Source organism: Erithacus rubecula (genome assembly GCF_903797595.1).
Source record: "Erithacus rubecula genome assembly, chromosome: 4".
NCBI lineage: Eukaryota > Metazoa > Chordata > Aves > Passeriformes > Muscicapidae > Erithacus > Erithacus rubecula.
Genome location: NC_136686.1, coordinates 61,109,045 through 61,132,130, shown reverse-complemented (window position 1 = coordinate 61,132,130; position 23,086 = coordinate 61,109,045). Strand labels below are relative to the sequence as shown.

The 23,086-nt window shown below is 41.0% G+C and overlaps 1 protein-coding gene across 1 annotated transcript in view; it reads left to right on the top strand.

Annotated features, from left to right (window-relative positions):
• The window catches only part of SEMA3D (semaphorin 3D), a 136,256-nt gene extending 113,378 nt beyond the window's left edge, over positions 1-22,878 (top strand). The window contains exons 12-18 of the mRNA XM_079303047.1: positions 575-797; positions 3,816-3,904; positions 5,722-5,763; positions 6,973-7,130; positions 9,137-9,201; positions 11,403-11,542; positions 21,206-22,878. Of these exons, the coding sequence (XP_079159173.1) occupies positions 575-797; positions 3,816-3,904; positions 5,722-5,763; positions 6,973-7,130; positions 9,137-9,201; positions 11,403-11,542; positions 21,206-21,619 (1,131 nt within the window). The 3' untranslated portion in view covers positions 21,620-22,878. The remainder of the gene's footprint in view (positions 1-574; positions 798-3,815; positions 3,905-5,721; positions 5,764-6,972; positions 7,131-9,136; positions 9,202-11,402; positions 11,543-21,205) is intronic.
• The last annotated feature ends 208 nt before the right edge of the window (positions 22,879-23,086 follow it).

Genomic DNA, 23,086 nt, shown 5'->3' with positions numbered 1-23,086 from the left:
TTTATTTCAGGCCACATACATGAAAAATTCATAGCCTCTGATTTCAGGCCAAAGGCAGAAACTCAGACAGACATTCAGCTTTGGAAAGAGGGACAGAAGCACTGAAAGCAGAAAAGCCTTGGGATGCTGCACTTGGAGTGGAGTGCTCCTCTGGCAGCAGCCACGGGAGGGCAGCCCAGGCTTGCTGCTGCAGCTCCTGCTCTGGGACCCGCAGCAGATTTAGCTGTGCTCTGGCTGTGCCCACAAGTGACTCACGCAGAGCATGGCTCCTTTCCTCTGCTCTCATTCTGCTTGTCTGTGTAAAACACCAAACATCGTATTTTGGCCATGAATGTGGCAGGGAGCAGGGAGGTAGAATTCTCTGCACCCATACTGAGCCCATTATGAAAATTTCTTTGATTGTAAAGCAGTTCTTTCAATCCGTGAGGTATTGGTGACCAAGTGCTGCTTTGAGATGAGAAGAATCACTGAAAACTACGATTATTGTCTTTACAAACGTTATTGCAAAAAACTTGATTTCTACTTGTACTTCTTGCCTAAAATCCCTCTCATCTCCTTGTTCTCTTTCATTCAGTGTCCAAGCAAAACCTACGACCCGTTGATAAAGTCCACCAGAGACTTCCCTGATGAGGTCATCAGCTTCATTCGGCGGCACCCTCTGATGCACAAGCCGGTTCAGCCGGTGACGGGCGCGCCCGTGTTCACGCGCATCAACGTGGACTATCGCCTCACCCAGATTGTGGTGGACCATGTCATGGCAGAGGATGGCCAATACGATGTCATTTTCCTGGGAACGGGTATGAAAGAGAACTTCCAGTGTCATTCTGCACAAATCTCATCCTTTTAGAGCACCCTTAGTCCAGTAGGTCCTGAAAAAAATGGAATAAAACTCTAGATTAACATATTACTCCTATGCATGCAGCTTCAGGAAGCATATAGGTGCTTCTGGTTCTGGTCCAGGTCTCCATGCAAGTGCTTAAATTAAATTAATTTGTCAGTTCATGATACTACTACTGTTGGGATTTTAATGCCTCCTGCTGCCTAGGTGATAAACCATTTAGGGGTCAGAGTACCTGAACTTTCATACCCTCCAAGTACTACTCAGTGCCTGTCTTTAGGTTGCATGGTAGTCTGGCTTCCTGCTGAAAGCACATCAATTAAACTATTGAAAGAAAAAAATTACCTAGATAGCTTCAAGGAGTGCTTCCTGTTATCAGCAGTGACATGGTGCTTCAGCATTTTATCTCATGCCATGCTGAACAGTTTAGAAGGGTTTCAAAGTGAGCCTAAGGCAACAATTCCACTCAAATAATTTTAAAGATGTAAATTAGCAACATGATAGCTCCAAACGTGACAACCAGGATTGAACAGAGAGAGGTTAAGCTGTTCTGTCAGGGAAAAAACTGCTTAGCCATTTTTCTATGGATAATTATGTATCTATTTACATTTTTGTAATAGATAAATGCCATAAGGAAAAGGCCTAGTTTTCCCCTAGTAATTAAATTTAGAATCACTGGATGAATCACCCTCCAGCAAGGAATGCTAAGGAATATGAATATATCTTTTCATAACATTTCTGAAGTAATAATCTACCACATTACTCTACTGGGGTTTTTGTTCTTATTCTTTAATTCAGCACTCTCTGACTCTCACTCTGCATAGCTCTTATAAAACACTTTTCCCTGGTAGATCTGAGTGCTTTAGTAAGGAGGTCATTGCCATTATCCCCATCTCAGAGAAGGTGAAACTGAGGTACAGAGGGGTGGCAAGGTTTATCAAGTGCAGTGGATGAGCTACTGCCATAAGCTGAAGGGAAATTAAGATTTCAGTTTGAATCCAGTGCTTGTTGGATTTCCCAGCATTTTATCTGGCCTATGAGCAAATTTTGTGGTATAGCACAATTTGATATGTGTGGATATTCTGAGGAAAGGAGGGAATTGTCAGAGATCTTCATCTCTTGTAACATGTGGGTTGTGTCAGCCTTGAAGAGTTTTCTATCTGTGTTACCCCACCCAAGAGTCTAGAGATAACCTCTCTCTCAGAACTTTTATATCTTTCAGCAAAATTGGTTTCACAGCTCTTGTCTTCCAAAAAAAGACAATGTCCCAGACCCTCTGTGATCGCCAAGTTGGTAGTGGTCAGAGAAAAAAGCACAGTTTCATTAAAAAAGACTAATAAAGTGCTGTTTTCTCCCCTGCTGGCTGGAAAGGCTGGGGATGAGCTTTACACATGATGATGGAAAATCCTTGTTGCTTTATGAGACCAATATTAATATAGTCAACAAAGTAAAAGGAATTAATTCCCCAACTGTGGTGCTTAGGATTTGAGAGTTCTCACTGCTATTTACTAATCTTCTCAGACAGCTAAATTTTAAATTACTTTTTCTCACTCTTATCAGAAGAAGAATTCACTTGTAAAAATGTACAAAATATTCTTTTAGTGGCTGAAGAGGCTGCTTTCAGATGTTTGCTGCCCTCCATTTTAAATCTTTTGCATAGAAATAAAATTATATTGAGAGATCAGCAATCAAATACCCAAAGTTAACTGTTCCTACCTGGCACTAAGACAAACACTTCAAGTGTAAGTAGTCAGGTTTAGAGGTGTTAAGGTCAGCAAGTATCATGCAGTCACTAGATGGCACTCCACAATATGCAGACCACACTATGCAGACATCAATTTTTCTGCAATGCCGTCCTTAAAAGTGAGTTTTCTTTCCTGTAAGTGCCTGGTTTTATTCTGTTTTATCCTCTAAACTCATTGTAAGGAAAGAAATTAACTAAAAGATAAAATTTCAGTTATATAGAGAGACTGAATAAGGATATAACAGCAGCAGAAGATCAGTAGCTTATTACATGTTTGAATGTACACAGCCAACTTGTACATATGCAGACTTTGGCAATTATGTCAAACAAACTCAGGAAAAAACCTCTAATTCATAAGGCAAGCTGTAGTAATTTGCCTTTGATTGGTAATATGAACTTCAGTACTTTGGGAAAAGAAGAATGAAAATGTCATTCATTCCCTAATAGTGTATTATTTTTCATTATTTCAATACTATGCATAGAACTTAGGACTAAGCTGCAGTGCATCATTCCCACATCCCAGCACCCAGCCCGCTTCCCCTCAGCAATTTCTGAGCTCTTTTTAAGGCCATTCAAGGTTCACTAATGTTCAGTGGTCTGACATGAAACGAGCAGCTATTTTTTTTCACCAAGTAAGACTTCAGGCTAAAATTGATTAATAGATTTGACTTCAAAAAATTCTCTAGATTACTCCAAAGAAGTTAAATTAAGATTTTTTTGATAAAGGAATGTGGGTTTTTTTGAAAAAAAATCCTTAAATGAAAAATAAATTTAAAAAGTTCATTGCTTAACTCCTTACATTAAACTGAAGCTTACTTCTGATTAAGGAGCTATACTGGAAACAAATGAATTCTATAAAAGAGAGGAAGTAATTTTCTGCCAATTTCATCCCGTGAGCTGGTTCTCTTTGGGCCCCAGTTCTGGCTCAGGGAAATGTGCAGAAACTTGTAGCTGGCAGCATGGACATGCTTGCCTGTGTTTGTGTGTTTGTGTAGCAGGAGAGTTGGGCCATCCCTGCCAGGAGCAGCCTGTGGCTCTGTTGGCTCAGCCATACAGCAAAACCATAAATGTGCTGTATGGAGAGAGCTCTGCAGGCAGCAGTGGATGCAGAGAGGATGGGTGAGGTTGGAAAGAAACTTCCCTCATGGATTAGCTTTATCTACAGGGCAGGAAATGGAGTGGCCCATACATATTGAAACACCTGTGGGTTTACATGAGGCACATTTGTTTCAGATGTAGGCACAGTCCTGAAGGTTGTGAGCATCACAAAAGAGAAGTGGACTAAGGAGGAGGTGGTCCTGGAAGAGCTGCAGATATTCAAGGTAAGCATTAATAGCCTCAACATCAATTAAATATTATTCAGGGGACTTCATGGCCCAAACTGGCTTTGTCTGTCTGGTTGTTTGTTTACTGGAACTTGTTCAAGTTTCCAGAGGGACAGTACGTAAATTTTTAAATGCCTTGGTATTCTTTGGGCAAGTCAATTGAAAAATGTCCAAAACCAAACAGACCGTGATCTTTCATACCCATAGAAACTCTCTTTTAGCCTGCTTTGTTCTAATTTGAAATCTTATTATGAGCCCACATTTTTTATTATTTATACATATTAAATTAGTCGTATTGTATTTTTAATGTAAAATTTTCTATGGTCCAATTGTCACTGCCAGTATTCTAGGTACAATCATATTTTTAAAAGAAAAACACACAAAATTCCATGAGTGCAGAGAAATCCTTTAAAATAACAACATTGGGAATTGAAAACATAAGGAAAATAAAAAAGAAGTTAAGTTTTGATTATCAGTGTATTTGATTTATTGGCGAAGGCTGACTCAGTGTTTTTGACCATTTTGATTTGGTTATTCTGTAACTAGAACCCTGCTAACACCAATGACTTCTTCATAAATATAGCTTGCAAAAAGCCCAAGATTCTTTTTGTTGCACAGGCACAATTTCTGATTAACTTCAGTGCTGTTAAAGGAGCTGACATCAACATACTTTTACATCAGAAAAATGGAAACCTTTGTCTTCCCTACTGATTTTCTTTTCCATTTATTAGTTTCTTTTTAGTTCTTTGTATTCTCACTTTGTGTTCTTCTCATGCTGCACATCTCTTCTTCAGTTTTCACTTTGCTTTTCCATCAAAGTTCTTCTGCATCCTCAGCATTTTGATTACTTTCTCACACATCCTCTCTCCTATGTGCTGTACAGCCCAAATTCTTGTCCATACTGAATAAATGAATTTGGGATTTTTCTGAGTGTGAGCACAGGACCATTAGCAATTATTTGAAAGAGTTCATTCCTTCATATGCCTTTTGATATGTCATGTGTATGATGAAACTTTGATGTAAAGGATCTCTATGTCTTCTTCCCAGTGTCTTGGACACCAATTATAAATATCACTCAGAAAATACCAAGATTACTTAGTGGCCTGCCAAATAATGAACAGTTCCAGTATGTGCACCAATTTGCTGCATTCTTAAAGCATAACGTCAAGGGAAAATATGCCATATCATATTTAAAACAAAAAAGAGGTCATTTTTTTCCTACTCAGCAGACATTTCGTCAAATTTTTATTGGTACCATTTATAACTGCTACCTCTATGTTTTTGAATCCAGAAAATTGAAGGGGGTAATGGCTGAAAAAGCATCCTTTATTTCCTCCAGCAGCATTAATATTAAACAATAGGCTTAGATTAATCTTCTGTTGGGTGATAGATAATGCCCTGAGCTTTGTGCTGTTCTTACATCAGTCAGAGGCAAAAATTTCACTGTCTCTCATAGCCATGAAATACATCCTGGTGCAGAGATCTGCCTGTGTATCCCTCGAATGTCAACTAAACCTTTCAAATAGTGCTTAACATGAGCTAAAGCTGAAGTGAAGGCTCATTGCCCAGGATGGGGGTAGATAGCAAACTGAGAATTAAAGCTAATTCTCTCCTTCTACCTGGGGAAACTTATGGGAGTTATTTTTGGAAACATGAATTTCTTGATTTGCTGTTGTTTGGGTTTTTTTATATTTGTTTAAACTATGCAAATGAACCTGTAACTTTATTTACTTATTGTATGTAAAGTTTTGCTCTCTTTTTCAGTAAGAGCAGGGAATTTGTAAACTAATACACCTTGCTATTTTATTTTTTAGCATCCTTCATTTATTTCAACCATGGAGATTTCTCAGAAACAGGTAATCATAATTTTGTTTAACTACTAGAGGAATATGGGGTACACTGAGCACCTATTTGCCTGTTGCTTTGGGGCCAGGCTTTCCATGGACAGCTCTTAAAATGTAACTGGAAGGAAGGAGATAAGTTTGAAATTGTTTGCCTGCCTAATTCCTATTTGCTTACAAACAGTAATTTGTGTACCCAGGCTGGTAATTACTCAGGGAAACAAACCTTTAGTCATAGGGTAGTGGGATTTGTAAGTGAAGCCAATGCACATTCTTTTTCCAGCCTCCAGAAATACTTGTCTCTTTACAATCTAGTAATAAATTATTATTACGATTTTTGTTTTTATTTTTATTAGTAGTCAGGAGAGATCAGGGCCTCACTGTGCTAAAATTTGTATGCACACAACCAGTCCCCCTCCTCTAAAACTGCAGCCTGAGTCTGGGTGGTCCAACCCTGGCAGGGCAGGGGCCGGTCCCAGCGCGGTGTCTCCTGGTGGGAAGCGGTTTTATGGCAGCTCCAAGCTCTGGGATGGCTCCGTGCCTGTTCAGGAGGCTCTGACACCAGAGCCACCCTCCCTGACCCGCAGGAGTGGCCAGAGCAGCTCTGGCACCACGCAGCTCACTCACACGGGAGGAGGTGTTTTGCCTTTCAGGCACGCACAGCACAGCTGGGTCCCATCTCCCATGAAAAAAGGTGGCAGGCCAGATGGAAGTGCTGCATGAGCCAGCTCCAGCTTGGACCACCCTTGGCTCCACAGGCAATCCACTCACACGTTGGGGAGAGGGGAGTAACATTATCCTGTCCTACCTCAGGATCAGATGCAGAAAATGAAGTTTATTCACACAAGGTCACCCCTAGTTCCCAGATTGTTAACATCATGGCTGTCCAGCCCCTCGTTTTTAAATGTGTTATTAAGCCACTCTTTCTGTGGTTTGTTTCTCAGCTTTTACTACAGCACACATCTAAAGGTGTGAGGGTGTTGAGTGCTGGTGTCTTTCCAGGACAGTCCCCTTTCTTCTCTGCTGTGTTGCTGGGGTGGATGGGCACTGGCCAGTTCATACTGAGCCCTGAGAAACATTTTACACTACAGGAGGAATTTTCCGCTTGTTTTACACAATCTGGGATAAGGTTAAAAGTCTGCAAGTGTGGCACTGAAGAAGGGAACTTTTTGCACTGGCTACTTGGAGAACACTCCTAATTAATTCGCTTTGCCTGATTTGCAGCAACAATTGTACATTGGTTCCAGGGATGGATTGGTTCAGCTCTCTCTGCACAGATGTCACACGTATGGGAAGGCTTGTGCAGACTGCTGCCTTGCCAGAGACCCATACTGTGCCTGGGATGGAAACTCTTGTTCCAGATATGCCCCCACTTCTAAAAGGTAAGAAAAAAACACGATGTGCTATAAAAGATCTTGCTGCTTGCAAGAATTTTAGATGTTCCAATTCATAACTTGTTGCCTTTTTACTTAGCATATCATTTGCCTTAAAATGTGATCATACTCTGGCCATGTTTCACATTTCTGCTCGAAGAGCTGTGAAGACAACATAGCTTTGTTTAAGTGTGTGTGACAGTAACTTGGCTACTGCAGCTAACATCATAAATCCATCACTTTCTTTTTTATGCTGAATGCTTTAAGGCACAAGATGCTCAGATGGAGGTCCAGGTTGTAGCTAACTCTGCCCAAGAGGCAAGAGCCTCTCTTAAGCTTCTGACTTTTTCATAGTAGTTAGAAAGCAGAGTTTAACATAGCATCCCAGAGTGGTCAATAATAAAATAAATTTAATTCCCTGACCTAACCCAACAATTGTATTTGTGGTCTAGCCATGAGAGGGAGACAGAGATTTAAGTACCATGATTTGACCACATTGGCAGCAGTCTTTCCACAGTGAAAGAAGCTTCCTATGAATTTTCTGTACCCACCAGCCAGGATAGCACCTTGGGTCTGGATGGAGGAAGAGCACACTGCAGGGTCTAGCAGTGCAGTGCTAAGCTGCTGGATGTGTCTCCTGAAGTTTTTGGCTGATTTAGCTGGAACCAGAGTCCTGCACAGCCTCTTCATTCCACTTTGGACAAAGTCCTCCTGACAGTAATTCTTGCAGTGGGGATGTAGTTTGAGCTCAGGCTCTGGAATGACATTTTGTACCTTAGGGGTCACTGGGCTGAGTCTTGAGCCATTGAAGTTAATGACTCATAAGTTATCATTTCATGGTGTCAAGAAACTTTATGTGTTCTCCCTCATAGCCAAAGCAAACTAAATTCAGAGAAGCATAAAGGAAAGGAGAAAAGCAAGTGTTCAGGCTCACTGCAAAGTCAGTGACACATGAGTCTTGCTGAAGTCTGGGGTGGGCTGGGACATGGAGATCGATGGTCCATGCCTTTTAACAGATGTGCAGCTTGGAGGGAAGGCCAAAAGTCTGTGTCTCCAAAACAAAGGATGGGTGACTGGCCCTGGGAATCCTGCAGTAGATCAGTTACTTGAATGTTTTCCTTCTGTGCTGAAAGTTGTGCTTCCAGCATGTCTACAGCTTTTGCCTAGTGGACTGATCAGCCTTGGCAACCTGCTCTCCTTCCGAGGCGCTGCTCTGTGCACGGGAGGTCCCACTGCTGCTGCTTGTGAGGAAAGAACCACTTCTTTCCTGGGTCTCCAATTCTTCTGTAAAATTGAAAAAGCTTCCATTTTTTTCCACAGCACTTGTGAGATAAATGTAATCATGCATAGAGGAAGAGTTTACTTTCTTTTTTAGAGCTATTACACTGAAATGACAGTAAATCATGGTGAATTCATGTAACACACCCAGAGATTGGCAGGCAAGTCTTAGACCATTGTTTTATGTTCTTTCTGTCCATGGAGATGAAAGATAACTAGATCTGTCAATTGTTTGTTAACAAACTAAAATACAAGCTCCTCTCTCTTCATTTTAATAATTAGTTTATTAGTTAGTATTACCTTGGGCTAATACTGGGCTTTATTTTGAATATCACCTCTTGAACTTCAGATATTTTTCATGATCTACAACATGGAGTGTTTTTAGGTATTTATATCACAGTCCACCCCACCATTAGACCCGTGCTCCTAAAGCAAGTTTAGACACTCTCTGTCACTGTATTACACACTCTTTATTTTAGGCAGATTTTTTCTCTTGCTTTTTCTCTTTCCCCTCCCAGTGGTTTTCCCAAATCACAGGCTCTTCTCTTGATGTCAGTTATACAAATCTCTCTAGGCCACATGCTGCTTTGAGGGTGACTGGTTTTAGTTAAGGCTGTAATTGTCAGCAGTAAGATGGGAGCATTGCAAGTCCACATCTGCTGAGCTCCTCTGTATTTTGTTGTTGCATTCCAGCAATTATGTCTGAAGTGTTACAAGTTTGCATGTTCTTCCCATAGGCGAGCCAGAAGGCAGGATGTCAAGTATGGAGACCCAGTTGCACAGTGCTGGGATGTGGAAGACAGTGAGTATTTTCCACCTTTCTTGCTCTTTTATCACTTAGGCAGCAGATTTTGCCGTGAGGGTCTCTGTCTGCAAAAACTTGCTAAGCTAACAGAACAGTTGCCTTTGCCACACTTCATGTCCATTATCCATCCCACAGTTAAATTTTCAGAGCTGGAGCTGGTAAGGGACAGCCAGCATAGGATATCATCCTTGCATCCCTTATGGGCAATCCTCCCCAGTACTCACACCAGGCAGGGGGATATACCCCTGACACCAAAACATCACACACATCCCTGAAAGTAGCTGATAGTATGTGCATGATGCTCCATCCAGAAACTGAGCAGCAAATGCCACAAAGGAGGCCTGCAGGGTTGGGCAGGGAACATGCCATCTCTCCTCTGCCACTTGACACAGGTCCCAGGGCTGAGCTACAGCTGCCAAACCAGCCCCTTCCCCTTCCCACAGCTACTTAAATACTCCTGTTATTAACAAGAACCTACCCCCTTCTCCCTGCCCTCTTCCCCCTCCCTTTCCCACACCCTCTTTTCAGATGCCAAAGGGTCTGGCTGCTCCTCTGGCATCTGCAGCCCTTCTCTCTCAGTGAGCACTGTCAGTATGAAACCCTGCGGTTACACAGCAATCTCTGTGGCAGCATAAAATAAATGAATAGCATTCAAACCCAAGCGTGGCTTTGTCTGGGGTTCTTCTAGCTGCTTATTAAAGTGAACAATCCAGACAAAACAGTATTGATTGTATCACCACGTTGAGCACTGGCTTTGGGACAAGCCTTTCCTTCCCCCTGATCTCCGGTTATTTGTGCCGCTGCGGTGCTGGGTGCCTGCTGCAGAGCTCAGTGGGAGGCAGGGCAGAAATCAGAGCTGCTTGCCAGGGGATCAAAGCCTGAAGTCTGCTGCACAGTCTAGAGGGCTCTGACTGTACATGTGTGCTTGCAGACATAGTTAAAAAGTCAGGGTAAGATCTCATTTCCATCAAAGTCAACGACAAAACTCCTGTTCATCCCAAGGGCCACAATTTCCTTGCTTGCTGCTTGCTGTGACTCTCCAAACACTGATATCTGAGACTGTGCAAAGCTCAAGGTTATAGAAACCCTAGCAGAAAGGCTGACAATGTCACATTTTCCTGGAAGGATAAAGAGATATCGGAAGAGTGAGCTTTATTAGACAGAACTACAGTCTCATAGCACATAAATGGATATTAATTCTTTGCCTGACATAGTGCCATCATAAGCAATTTTATCCACCTGGAGTGACTCCTGTGTGCCATAAACCTATGAAGCTGACCTTTATCACTCCAGGCTCTTGGGTTATTTAGGCCATTTGTGATAATTAGCAATATTATGGTCCCCAGACTTATTCAAATTTGGTGCTCCTCTGTGTGAGGTTCTCTCCCAGAGACTGTGTTGGGTGAATGAAGTTGTTTGGCTCTGTCAAAATCATAGTGGCACAGGGAAATAATGCAGAAAGATTTAATTTCTATAGATCTCATACAGGTATTTGTTATATTGAAAGCATGATCCAAAATTGCTTTAATATTGGCTTGGAGCTAACTTCTGATTTAGGAGACACCACTGCTTTCACCTTCCCTTCTGCTATTCACAGGACATAAGAAACAGCTTTAGTCTCTTGCTAAGGTAGACAAGACACAGATAAAACAGATTAGAAAGAAAAACGAAGATGCAGAGATTAGAAATTAGTTGCTCAGATTTACAGAAGACCTAGAAAGGATTTCAGATTTCCTCTTGGCTCCTTCAGTGTTTGTTCTGAAACATACTAAAGAGCATTTCAAGTCACACTGAAGGGAGGCAAACTTAAGTTTATTTTAGCCCTGTGACTCCTTTGGGTGAACAAACCAGACCATACAATCCAACTTCTGCAGGTTTAGCTCAGGTTTAGTGGTTGCATTACTTAAAGGAAAAATACAGGTCAGATTTTAAATTCCTCATAGGTGAAAGCCTCAACTTTAAAATGGAGCAAGCTCATGATGCAGATTTTATTGACCTCCTTAAAAACCAGTTGCACTTAAGGAAGGTTAGCAGCCGCCTCTAAATCCTCATAGTTATAGTTTAAGCTAAAAGTTAAGTTTCTTTTTGCGTTTTTATAATTCACTCACTCTTATAGCATCTGTTCTGAATCAGGCTGTTTTCCCATTGCTTTAAAAAGCAGGTCAGGGTTAATCTCCTGTACCATGTTTGCTTTCCAGGCATTAGTCATGAAACTGCTGATGAAAAGGTGATTTTTGGCATTGAATTTAATTCAACTTTTCTGGAATGTACTCCTAAGTCCCAGCAAGCCTCTATTAGGTGGTATGTTCAGCGCTCTGGAGAAGAACATCGAGAAGAGGTAAGTTATAATCATCAAGGCAGGTTTCCTCCATAGAGAATTCAGCTGAGCATTGAGAGGCAGGAGTTACTGGGACTAGTCAGAGTTCTACTTTTCCCTGCCTCACCTTAGGTATCACATAGCATTCTGCTATCACCATTTGGGGCATGCAGTGGGGAAGAGAGAACACATTTGCACTGTATCATAAGCAGATTTTGATATTTATTTTGACTTACCTGTTCATCCTATTAAAAAAAAACATAAAAGGGGGATAATATAGATCAGTGATTAAAAGTCAAAGCTGTTTTGTCCAGTAATTAACACATTTGCTTCTGTAGGCAAAAGTATGTTCAAAACCCTATGTTTCAATAAAATATCAGCTCTATTTAGCGTCTGATTGCTTTCCCTTACCATGTTAAGCAGTGTAGCTAAGAATTGTGTGTATGGTTTGCTGCTTCTTTCCATCTCTCCCCAGAGGATGAATGGTCTGCGTGATTAAAAGGCTTTTTATTTGCTTTTTTTCTTGTTAGTGGATTCTGAGATTTTTGCTTAAATGGCAGTCTGCACTGATGCAGAGAATTCAGATTAAGGATTGTTCCTTGCATCTGGTGTAGAAAGCAGTGAGATTTGTGATAGCCCTTAATTCCTTTGGGATGCAGCTTTGGGGTCCTCACTGAGGGAGAAGCTCTGGAGAAGCCTCCAGGTCACTGCAAACCCTCTGCACAATTTCCTGATGATTTCTCTCTGAGCTAGTGACAAAGGGGCTCTCCAACATGACTAAAAGGTCAGTGTACTGGGGCTGCTTTGGACTGGGTTTGTGAGTGAGTTTCAGACCTCAGGAGTTTTCATAGCCTTTCTCTTACATGAGTGATTTTGTGTCTGAGGCCAAGTCCTGCTGGGAAGGCAACCATGGCAACAGGGAAGGAGAAAGGAAATGAACTGCCCTTTCAAAGGGTCTGGTCCCAGGTGCTAGATAAGCTTTTCTGTTAAATGTTCATCCAAGACAAAAATTAGTTTAAATGACAGGAACTATCAAACATAAACTGGTCTTCCACTCTCAGTGACAATTCATCCTATGAGACCTCCTGAGTGCAGAGAACATGCTGGTCCTTTCCAAAGGCTGGGGAGGTGCAGGCCAGGGCAGGTGTCTGTGAGAGATGTGACTCATGGCAGTCACTCCAGAGTTGCAACCTCAGTTATGTTGTGGCCCAGAAAGCCAGGGTTAAGGGATGCTTCTGCTTTTCTACCAGGTAAGACAAAACCCTACAAGGCTGTGTATTGACTGTAGCACTCCAGTATTTTTAATTTATTCCCCTTTTCTTACACATGTTTTGGATTGACAAAACTTTTTCCGTCTGCTGGGGAAAAAAAAAGCTTAATTAATTTTTAGACAGGTGCATTAACACCAGAAGAAAGAGATGACTACTTTGAAATACTACCTCTAACCCCCAGTATAGCCCATATGTGGAAAAAAAATATGCCTTCTGATCAGATGGCCACCCTCTCAGCCACAGGAGGCTGAAGTGCACCCCCAGCTAAAAGTGTATAGACATTTAAAGACCTGTAGTTGTTCATTTTACTGAAATGGAGTTACCTTCTGTACAGGAGACTCTGTGCTCACATTCTTTAAGGCAACAGTTTGCAAATGCACTCACATACTTGATCAGTGAAACAAATAAAGTGCTTTCTTAATTCTTACCATGTGCTAAAGACTAATTTAAAGGTAAATTTAAGCAGATAGTTATCAGGTTTTTGACTTGGGGGACAGGAGGTGATTGTTCTTGTTATTTTTCTTTCCTTTTGTGTGTTGTTTTTTTTTTCTGAATGACAAGGTTATGTCAAGTTTTGAGAAAACTCGATCATTTTAACAATAATGTATTGCAACTATACCATGAACTACAAACTTTACATAAATTAGCAAGTTCCCTGTGAAGAATGTAATATTTCTGTATCATAAGAGATTACCCTTTCAAGACTTAAAAGCCTCTTTTGAAGGGCTGCTTTTGAGTGTTTATCTGTGTCAGTTTGAGGAAAAAAGCTATTATCAGTTGATTTTCTCATGAATCACAGGTTCAGCCAGGCCTCTGAAAGTCATGGAACCAAGCTCAAGCTGTCTTTTTTGTTTGATTGTAGAACAAACTGCAGGTCAAACCAACTTTTAAGCAAATTTATGGCATGTTAATGTGCATAGCATAGCCTAATTTAAGGCTATACTCTTTCTTGGCACACTTTTTTATTTCCATAAGATTTGTTGTGGCAGTGGCCTGGCCCCTCCTGCTTGTTCTGAGCCAAATGCCACTTACCCAGGCCTGGTGATGTCCAATACAGCAGGACTGCCCAGCATGCCAAGGTTGTGCACGTTGGGAGGGATTTAGGGAATGTGTACACATGTGTGGTGGCAATAGAAGCCCCAGCAAGCACACAAAATTCATCTTTGCACATTAACAGCAATGTTTACTGGGCTTGCTCTGTGTAAACAGTCTGACATCTGTTTGCATGAGGAAAGTAAATCTTTCCTGAAAGGCTGGATTAACCTCTGAGGCAAATTTAGTAGAAAATTTGAAGGATAAATCTGCACAGATTTTCTACAATACAAATGTTAAAAGTAGGCAAAGAGCTTTTTGCCACACATTCTACCTAAAGCTACAACAGAGCCTCTGTGATCTAGTTTTGGTAAAAATCAACTCCTGGGCTGGTTTTAGGGGTTTGTTTTTAGGTTGGGGGTTTTGGGGGTTTCTTGGTTGGTTTTTATTTTTTTCAGTCTGAAGATAATAGCCTATAGAAATGCATAAGCACACATTGATGATTGGAGGATCAGGTCGCTTAATGACAGTGTATAGATCTAGTTTTGTTTGAAGCTTGCCAGAAAATTCTTATAATAACAATTTCTAGTATTTTGACCCAGCTTAGTTTCGGGATCCTAAGAAACTGAACTCTTGCAAACTCAGTTTGCATATATTGTATCGGTGGATACCATTTATAGAAGAAACAGATAAAAGAAGCTTTTTGTTAACTTTTTAAAAGAACTATATTAATGTAGAAGTTACATGTTTTAAAATGCATAAAGTAAAAATTCCTAATTTTATTTATGCATCCCTAAATGATTGATCAGGTCTGTAGAGATGCTGAGCAATCATTCCTCCTACTTGATGAAATGAGGGTGAAATGGTTAAAATGTTAATCTCTTAATAATTTGCAGATCCAGATAATTGAGGTTTCCAGGTTTTCTAACTTGACTTACCAGCGAAAATGAATTCATCAGCATAAAAACCTAAATGGACACCTTCCTTGAAAATCTAAAAAGCAGAGTAATTGACTTTCTATTCAAAGTATTTCAGTTTGACAAAAATACCATATGTGACAGAAACACTGAGGTCATATTTAATGTATAGCTTGATCTTTGCTCAACCAATGCATTACCATAATTTTTCCCATTACAATTATATTTTCTGCTCTCTCTGTCTCCCTTCCTGCAGTAGATTTCTCAAATAACACTGTGCATTCTTTTAGTGCATGTCTCAGCAGTGTAACTTATTGTGATGACGATACCATGCTTTGCAAATGACTCCACACACCTGGAACTTAGGTTACGGACTTTTAGTTCCAGGGCTGGAACTGTAATGTCTCAGCAAGTCTTTAAACTTGGCTTTACAAAGAGATGGCTTTGCACTGTCCCAGACAGGCACTGCAGCGTCCTGAGGGAAGGGAAAGGGCAAAATCCAGACTAGATGGGAAGCATTTGGCCCAGCAGGATCTCCCTGACATTTCACCCTTAAGGTCATGGTTCAGAATGTGACTTCCAGGCAGAGCAACCTGTGGGGAGGGACAGGATCTCCTGTGGTACAGAAGCTGTCACCAGGTCATTTTGCTGCCAGTGGGAGTACATTTCCCTGTAGTTTAGGGCTGTTTTAAGGTCAGGAGTCGAATATCTAGTGCTTTTGTGGTTAGTGTTGCTCACGCAATTGATCATGTTTGTTCCTGTGCGTGCAGCGTTAGTCACTGGGATGACGGAGAGTTTTTCAGTGCCTGGAGTTCATAAAAAACTCTGGGGACGTCATCTGTTCATAGTGTCTTGAACTGCTGAAGCTCTCTGAAGCTTTAAACAGATACTAGTTATTTCTCAAAAAAAAAAAAAAAAAAAAAGTCCTATTTTTTTTATGTATATAATAAGTGTCAGGACTGCAGAAAGCAAATGTGTGGCTCCCTGCAAAGGCATTAGTTTTGGTGCCTCAGTGCTCTGAAAAGCATCAGCCCCTCTGCTTTAGGCTGCACTTCACCCTGAGTCTCCAGTGATTCCTGATCTGCCAGGCTGCCACCTCAGCAGCAGGGGACAGAACAAACCATAAGGTTAAAGTGACAGAATAGCTGCAGATCACTTTTAACTTTCTTCTTTCTGTTCTGCTCATACCTGGGGGCAAAAATAAATCCACCAAAATTCATGGGGACATTCCAGTTTCTCTTTCAGCACTTCTCACGGTTTCCACATTCTTGCCCCACAGCCCAGACTGTGTTTTCCTGATGGACTAAACTTAGGGATCATCTGTAGTTTGGTAGATACAACAGCAGCCCCCACTTTTGGGCAGGACATTTTGCAAGGCACAACATTGTGACCTAGCTCCCCCATCAGAACAAGGAAATGTTTCATTCCATATTTTAGACATTTTTTTCACTTTATCCAAGACATAAGTTTCCATATCTTTTTGCATCTGGAGGTTTTTGCGTCATGATGACAACTTCCTTTATTACAAACATCTGGTCTAGCAGAATCTTAAGAAAAAAGGCAACAGATTCAGTGCTAGCCCTGAAATCTAAGAGTTGGGTGGTGGCTGAGTAAGGCAGAGGATACACAGCAAGGACAGGATTTCCAGTAGTACCTTCTGTCAGGGGAGTGTAATTTGATGTTTGAATCTTTAGTGTCATGCTATGACCAGGGAAGCCTCCACACTTTAGGTCAATGAGAAAGAAGGTCAAGAGAGTTGGAAAAAAGAAAGAAAAAAGATTAATTATTCAGTCTAAGGGCTACTTATAGTTCTCATGCTTTCATTCTTTTATTTTACTATATAACACATTGACCTTTTTTTTTTTTTTCTAATACTTTGAGTGTCTTAAGTAAGGCTAATATTTTTTACCATTTCATGGGGAAAGAGGGGAAGTAACTCTGAACTGAGTGACATTTCTGATTTGATTTGGATATATTGGAGGATTGATAGGAATGGAGGAGGTTAAAGTTTAGTCTCAGAGTAAGAAGTAAACTTCACCTTGAAACTAATAGGAATCATGCGTTTCCATAATGACCTTGTACCAGCAACACGTTCTTCATTTTTCCTGAGGCTGTTGGTAAATAAAAAAAGATGTTATGAAAAAAATTAACTCTACAGCTGTGTTGTAGCTAAATTGTTATTTTCCCATACAAGAGAAACAGTCATGTGTAACAATAATGTCAGAAACACCCTAGAGTGATCTTTATTTCCAGTCAAATGATGAGGATGAAAAAGAGAACAATAGAAAAACAAAGATGAATGTGAATTCTCAGCAAATGTTCCTCATTTTCTTTTCTCTTTCTCTCAATTTGTTCAGGGGTTGCAGCTAACCCATGATTAGTCCAGCTTTACCTCTAACATTTTTTCACATGTTGATTAATGAGGAAAGGCAGGCTTTGAAGCCACTTTCCTCTCCCAGACAGGTGCAGTGTTTTAACTGTGAAAGAGTTGACATGTGAATTATTTGTAAGAGGGAGCTATCTAAACACATCATTAGCAAAGGACAAAAAGCATTCACCTAACCTGGTGCCACAGGACTTTCAAATCCTTGGTTGTTTTCCAGCTTACTGATTGTTTAAAGATTTGCCATCATTACTGGCAATATTTATTTTTTTCCCCATTGTTAAATTCAGATTGTGAAAATCAAATGTTAGATTTGTATGGGGATCTTTTCCCTTTGTCACACATTGTCAGTATCTGTGGCATGTGCCATAATTCAGGTAGTGTAATTTTTGGAAAACTTATGTGCTTATCATGAAGGATGAAAGTACAGTTTGTTGATAAGATCTTGTCAAAAATCTGTTCCTGCTTCACTAAGAAAAGAAATGTATTGGTAATCAATTACTTCATTTTTTGTGATTTTTTTAGGTTGTTTCCTATGGAACAAAACCATGTCTCTCATGTTAAAGTTTTATTGTATGCTCAAATTTAAGGACATGTCAGCAAGCTTTTATGAATTTAAGCCTGTGTAATTCTGAATGTTAAATCCTATTTAGAAGCATTTTAGAAGAGTTACTGATTTTGACATGGTGGGGGGTGAAACAGTGAATCCACAGTTGACCAAAACAAAATTTCTTTTATCTAAATATTTTTTTCATTTTCCTCAGAATTAAATAAAATATATTTTACATCTATGGGTCAGGAACCAAAGACCACATTAAACATTCAAGTGAAAGGTTAAAGATCTATTACCAAGTAATGAAATGCCAGGTGTTTATGAAACTCCAGAGCCCTGTGGGGAGGAAAGCAGAGAGGAAAGACAGGAGGAGTTCTGAACCTATGGGTAAAACAACATAAACAGGATACCAAAAAGAGAAGTGAGGGGGAAAGCAGTAATGAAGTGTTGCTCAATATGTGTGAAATCGGAACCACAATTTTATCCTGCTAGAGGATAAAAAGGGAATGAACAATGAAGGCACAGAGGAGGAGGTGACAGTCACTCTAAATCAATGCCCAAGGTTAACACAGGATACTGTGTAGGAGCACTGCTTCATTAAAAATAGGAGTCATGATGGGCTGGGATTAAGAGACCTAACCTATTATACTTTTACCTTTCTCTGCAGTATCTCAAGGTAGATAGGGGGACAGCTCCATCAGTTACACATTTATGACTAAAAAGTGATGGCTTTTACACAAATGGCAAGTAGTTATGAGTAGCAGGGTGCTGGACTTGGGGGTCCAGCAATCTTTTCAAGTCTAGGTCTGCCATTATTCTGCCTTCCTTTCACTGAAAAGAGGCAAAGCCCTAGAGAGGGCACTTAGGACTGGCACCCAGCCAGCCAAAGCAGCCAGCTGGAGCCCTTCCAAGTGTGGGAGGTGCACAGCTGTCAAGAAGCTCTAGACTACAATACTGGCAGAGCCACTGGCAGGCAGATGCTACTGCTGTGATTGCATCAAGCCCCAAGCTCAAAGACATCAGTCCTGTTTTCACTCAGACAATGTGGGAACTTGCACAGTGCCTTATGAAACCCAAATGTCTGGAAGTTAGCTGCTTCTTCCCATGTTTTTCCCTTAGTTTCCCAAACTTAGATCTTCATGAAGCCTGGGCAGAAGAAAGGAATTTCCTTTTTGTGTTGCAAAATCCAGGCCTCCCAGCACTTCCACCTGGTGCCTGCTCCTGCTACTCTCTGTGGAGCACAGCACCAAAGGAAACACCTGCCCTACACATATTTCTGCCTACAGATCCTTATTTGTGGATTCTTTTGTAAATTTTATGCTCCTGTTTTTACTGTAAAAAAGGAACGTTTACTGGGAGTGAAGTGTCACTGATCCAGCTGAGGACTAGTGCCCTGTGCTGTGGGTTCTGCGAAAGAAGAGCAGTCTTTTCTAGTTTGTCTCCCTGTTATCTTCAGTACATGTGCTTGTGACTTGACCATAATTTCTCTGGTTTAAACTCAGTGTGGTAAATCAGAAGTAGCTTGTGCTCATGTAGCACCTGTTGTCAGGACAATCGATTTTCCAGGAATTTCCTGAAATTTGTATCGTTTCACCCTCTGGGCACTGGGTAGACATGCTTATATACAGTTTACAAACAATGAAACTAAAGCTCCTAACACCAACAACGGGGGGCAGGAGCCAAAAAATACTTGGCCAGAGGAACAGGCAACCAGAGCTACAATCTGACCTGCTTTTGTGGCAGCTGATTTCTTGTGTCAGTGGCAGTACACAGGCCTATATCCATCCATCCATATGACTTGCCTACATACCTGTCAAATCCATATGTTACTGAAGACTGTTACAGCTGAAGCAGTAGGGAAAAAAAAGTCTCTGTCTCTGGTTGTATTATATTTATGTGTATTGTTTTTTCTGATGATCTCAATATGGTCCCTCAAGTTTTTTCAACAATTTCAAAGTCATTGTCATAGAAACATAGAAAAGGGTAAAGCTAAAAGCCCTGGAAGGTCATCTCATCCATCTCTTTGCTCCGAGACTCTATTATGATAAAGTACTGGCGAGTTAGAATCATAACAGATGGAGAATCATATGTATGTATAAATTTTTTCCCATGGAGTAGCAGAGGGAATCGTGTGCAGATTTTTTACATAAAGAAACAGTGTGTAGCTTACCCACTGTGAATAAATCTAATTTAGTCATCTTTATGCCTCCCTGATCTTCATCCTCTGAAGTTTGCTGGAGGGTCAGATGTGCACTCTGGGAAATTTTGCAGATTCTGTGTTGGTTCTTTCTGCCCCCAGTCCCCCCCTTCCCAAACTCAGTACCCAGCCTCGGGCTGAAGTTTCCCCGTTGCTGGTGATGCCACCAGCAGAGCCAAGACTGCCTCCAGCAGCAGCCCAGGTCTGTGTGTGCTGGCTGTGCTGCAGCCTCTGTGTGGCAGCAGAACACAGCACGCCTGGGAGGGAACAGTTTAGGACAAACCAGCATCAAAGGGAAGGCTGGTGTTGGGAGTCAGGGCTCTGCTTTCTACTTCCACCGCTGCTGCTAATCTTTGTATGGTCTTTGGCAAATCACTTACCTTCTATGTTTCCCAGATGCAAAAATACTTAGGTGCCCAGTGCCCCATCCTGTTTTATGGTTTGATTTTGTTTTGTTTTTGTTTGTTTGTTTTTTGAGGCGGGACGCTATTTTTACATATAGGTTATTTTAAAAATATTTTTCAGATTACCAGATACATACCTTACCTGACAGTGTTATTAGTCCAAGGTACAATTTACTTTTAACATGTGAGACTCTGCATTTTTTAAAATATTTCTGTTATTAAATGAAATTACACCTCCATGCTGTCAGACTTCAGCTCCCACTTGCAATCTTATTCTTTTGTTTGGGGTTTTGGGGTTTTTTATTCTTATTTTTCTTCAAGTTATTCTCCACAGATCTTAGCAATAAAAGAGCTGTTCTTTGTTGTATTCATCCAGCCTTATTGCCTGCTTTTAATCACATCTCAGTGAGTCAAAGCCAGGATCAACTTCCTTTTGTAAAACTTGGTTGAAGAAATCAGAAACACAGCATTTCACTGTAAAAATAACTAGTAGTATTCATATTCATTGTAACATGGCCTCAGCACTACAGATATATATATAAGCACTCTGGTATTTTGGGTGTATTACAGATACCTCAAAAAGAGCAGTTAAAAAAAGAATGGGATTTGTGGCAGTAAATAGCTCCCCTTCCTTGGAGAATGCTTCACTCACTGCACTGTGGTGTGATGAGTGCTGCTGTCTGTCCTGTCAGCTGTGCAGCATGTGTCCTTTGCTACTGCATGCTGAGTGTCCGTGATCCAGATGTTGCAGTTAGGAACAGGACTCAGGTCTTGGAGGAGCTGCTGGTGTCTGTCCCAGCTGCACTGTAGGGATGGGACACGCCATGTGCCAGCCAGGCCTTGTCCCCACCTCAGCACAGCACTGACACACATCTCATTTTGATGACGAGACTCACTCCTGTGTTCTTTTCTTGTCCAACTCCACAGCTGAAGGCTGACGAAAGAATCATTAAAACGGAGCACGGGCTGCTGATCCGCAGCTTGCAGAGGAGGGATGCAGGAGCCTATTTTTGCAAAGCTCAGGAGCACACCTTTGTCCACACCATCGTGAAGCTGAATTTAAACGTCATCGAGAATGGTCAGATGGAAAGCACTCAGAAAACTGAGGACGAGGAGGGCCGGGTGAGGGATTTGCTGACAGAGTCCCGGCTGAGGTACAAGGACTACATCCAGCTCGTCAGCAGCCCCAGCTTTAGCCTGGATGAGTACTGTGAACAGATGTGGCACCGGGAGAAGCGGCGGCAGCGGAACAAAGGTGGTGCCAAATGGAAGCATGTGCAGGAGATGAAAAAGAAGCGAAACCGAAGGCACCACGAGCCAGCCAGGCCAACGTCGACGTAGTTTGTAAATGCTATTTAAAGGACATTTTCCATTAAAAATAAAAAAAATACTGTGTTCTGGTTTTGTGCATCTTGCCTATGAATTAGTACTGCTTCTTCTTGAAATCAGAAAACTTACCATCACTATTAATCTGTGTGAGAATGTACAGTGGGATTCAATGCCAAATGAGATGTTCCTTATTGGACTGCCACGGACCAGGCAGTAATTTCAAATGCATTCATTAAAAGAGAAAAAGTGTACACTTTTAGCTAATTTCTGGGTAGCCTTAGACTGCGTGAGCTTTACTTCCTTCATAATTTTCACATAGGATTTAGTGTTTGTGTTCCCATTATTAACATTTGCTGCCACATTCCACCCCAGAGGTGGCTACATTTCAGGGGAAGGCAGATGTACTTCCAGTTCTTTGGCATCTTTCTGAATACGAAGCATGGTAGAAATGTGTGACAGATCTGCAAAAATACCCACTAATTTACCCACTGGGCCTGTATACAGGCACACGGGTGGGATTTGCTAGCACAGAGAGGCGCAGCAAAAAATCAAATTAAGTTTTGGCTTAGGGACAGCATTCAGTCTCCCCATAAAAAAGAGAAAACATAATCATGGTTTAAGAGAGGGGAATTATCGAGCGTTACTCGTTAATGTTTGAGTAGCCACCAGTTTGCAGTCCATCTGCTGAAATGAAATGTTGACTCTAATTGAAATTGCCACCGAGATGCTTGGGAGTAAATTTCTGAAGTGGTGCATGGGAGGTATGTGCACAAATCCTATTAACAAATAATGGGGCTCCTGCCTGCACCTCTCCTATGTCTCTAAAGGTTTGACTCTGACTGTTTCTCTGGTCCTTTGCTAGCTTTGTTTTTTGCAGAGGAAAAGAAAATTAAAAGACAACAAGAAGGCTAAAGTGAAAGACGATGAGGGAAATATGTAGTGGCTGAGACCAGTGCTCTTGACACAGAGCTGACATTCCTCAGATATGTGTATTCTTTGGGATTTTTTCTCAAAGTTTTTATGTATTTTTAAGTTGAAAATTTGCATTGTTGGAATTAATACTTTTATTATAATTAAGTAAGAGATGTCCATGTGTAAATAAAACTTGTAAGTTAGAAATTTGCTGTACACCATAATTTCATTTGTAAAGTGTTCCTTGTTCCTTGGTTTGTGTTTTGGGTTTAATAATGTAAATTTTTACACATAAGCAAGAAATTCTGGCCCCATCCTTATCTGTTCTACAACAATATTATTAAGTTGGTTTTATTCCTGATATGCAGCAACAAACACAAGCTCAAAATCAGGCCTAGTGTTTCCTCTTGTGAGTCACAGCCCCCCTCTCCTCTCTTCCATCTAACCTCCCTCCGTTTTGCCTTTCACGCCTTTTTGAGTGTGAAATGACAAATTAGCCACTTCCTCACATGGAAGATAGCTTTGATGGATACCAAAATGACAGACTTTACTTGTTTCTCATGCATT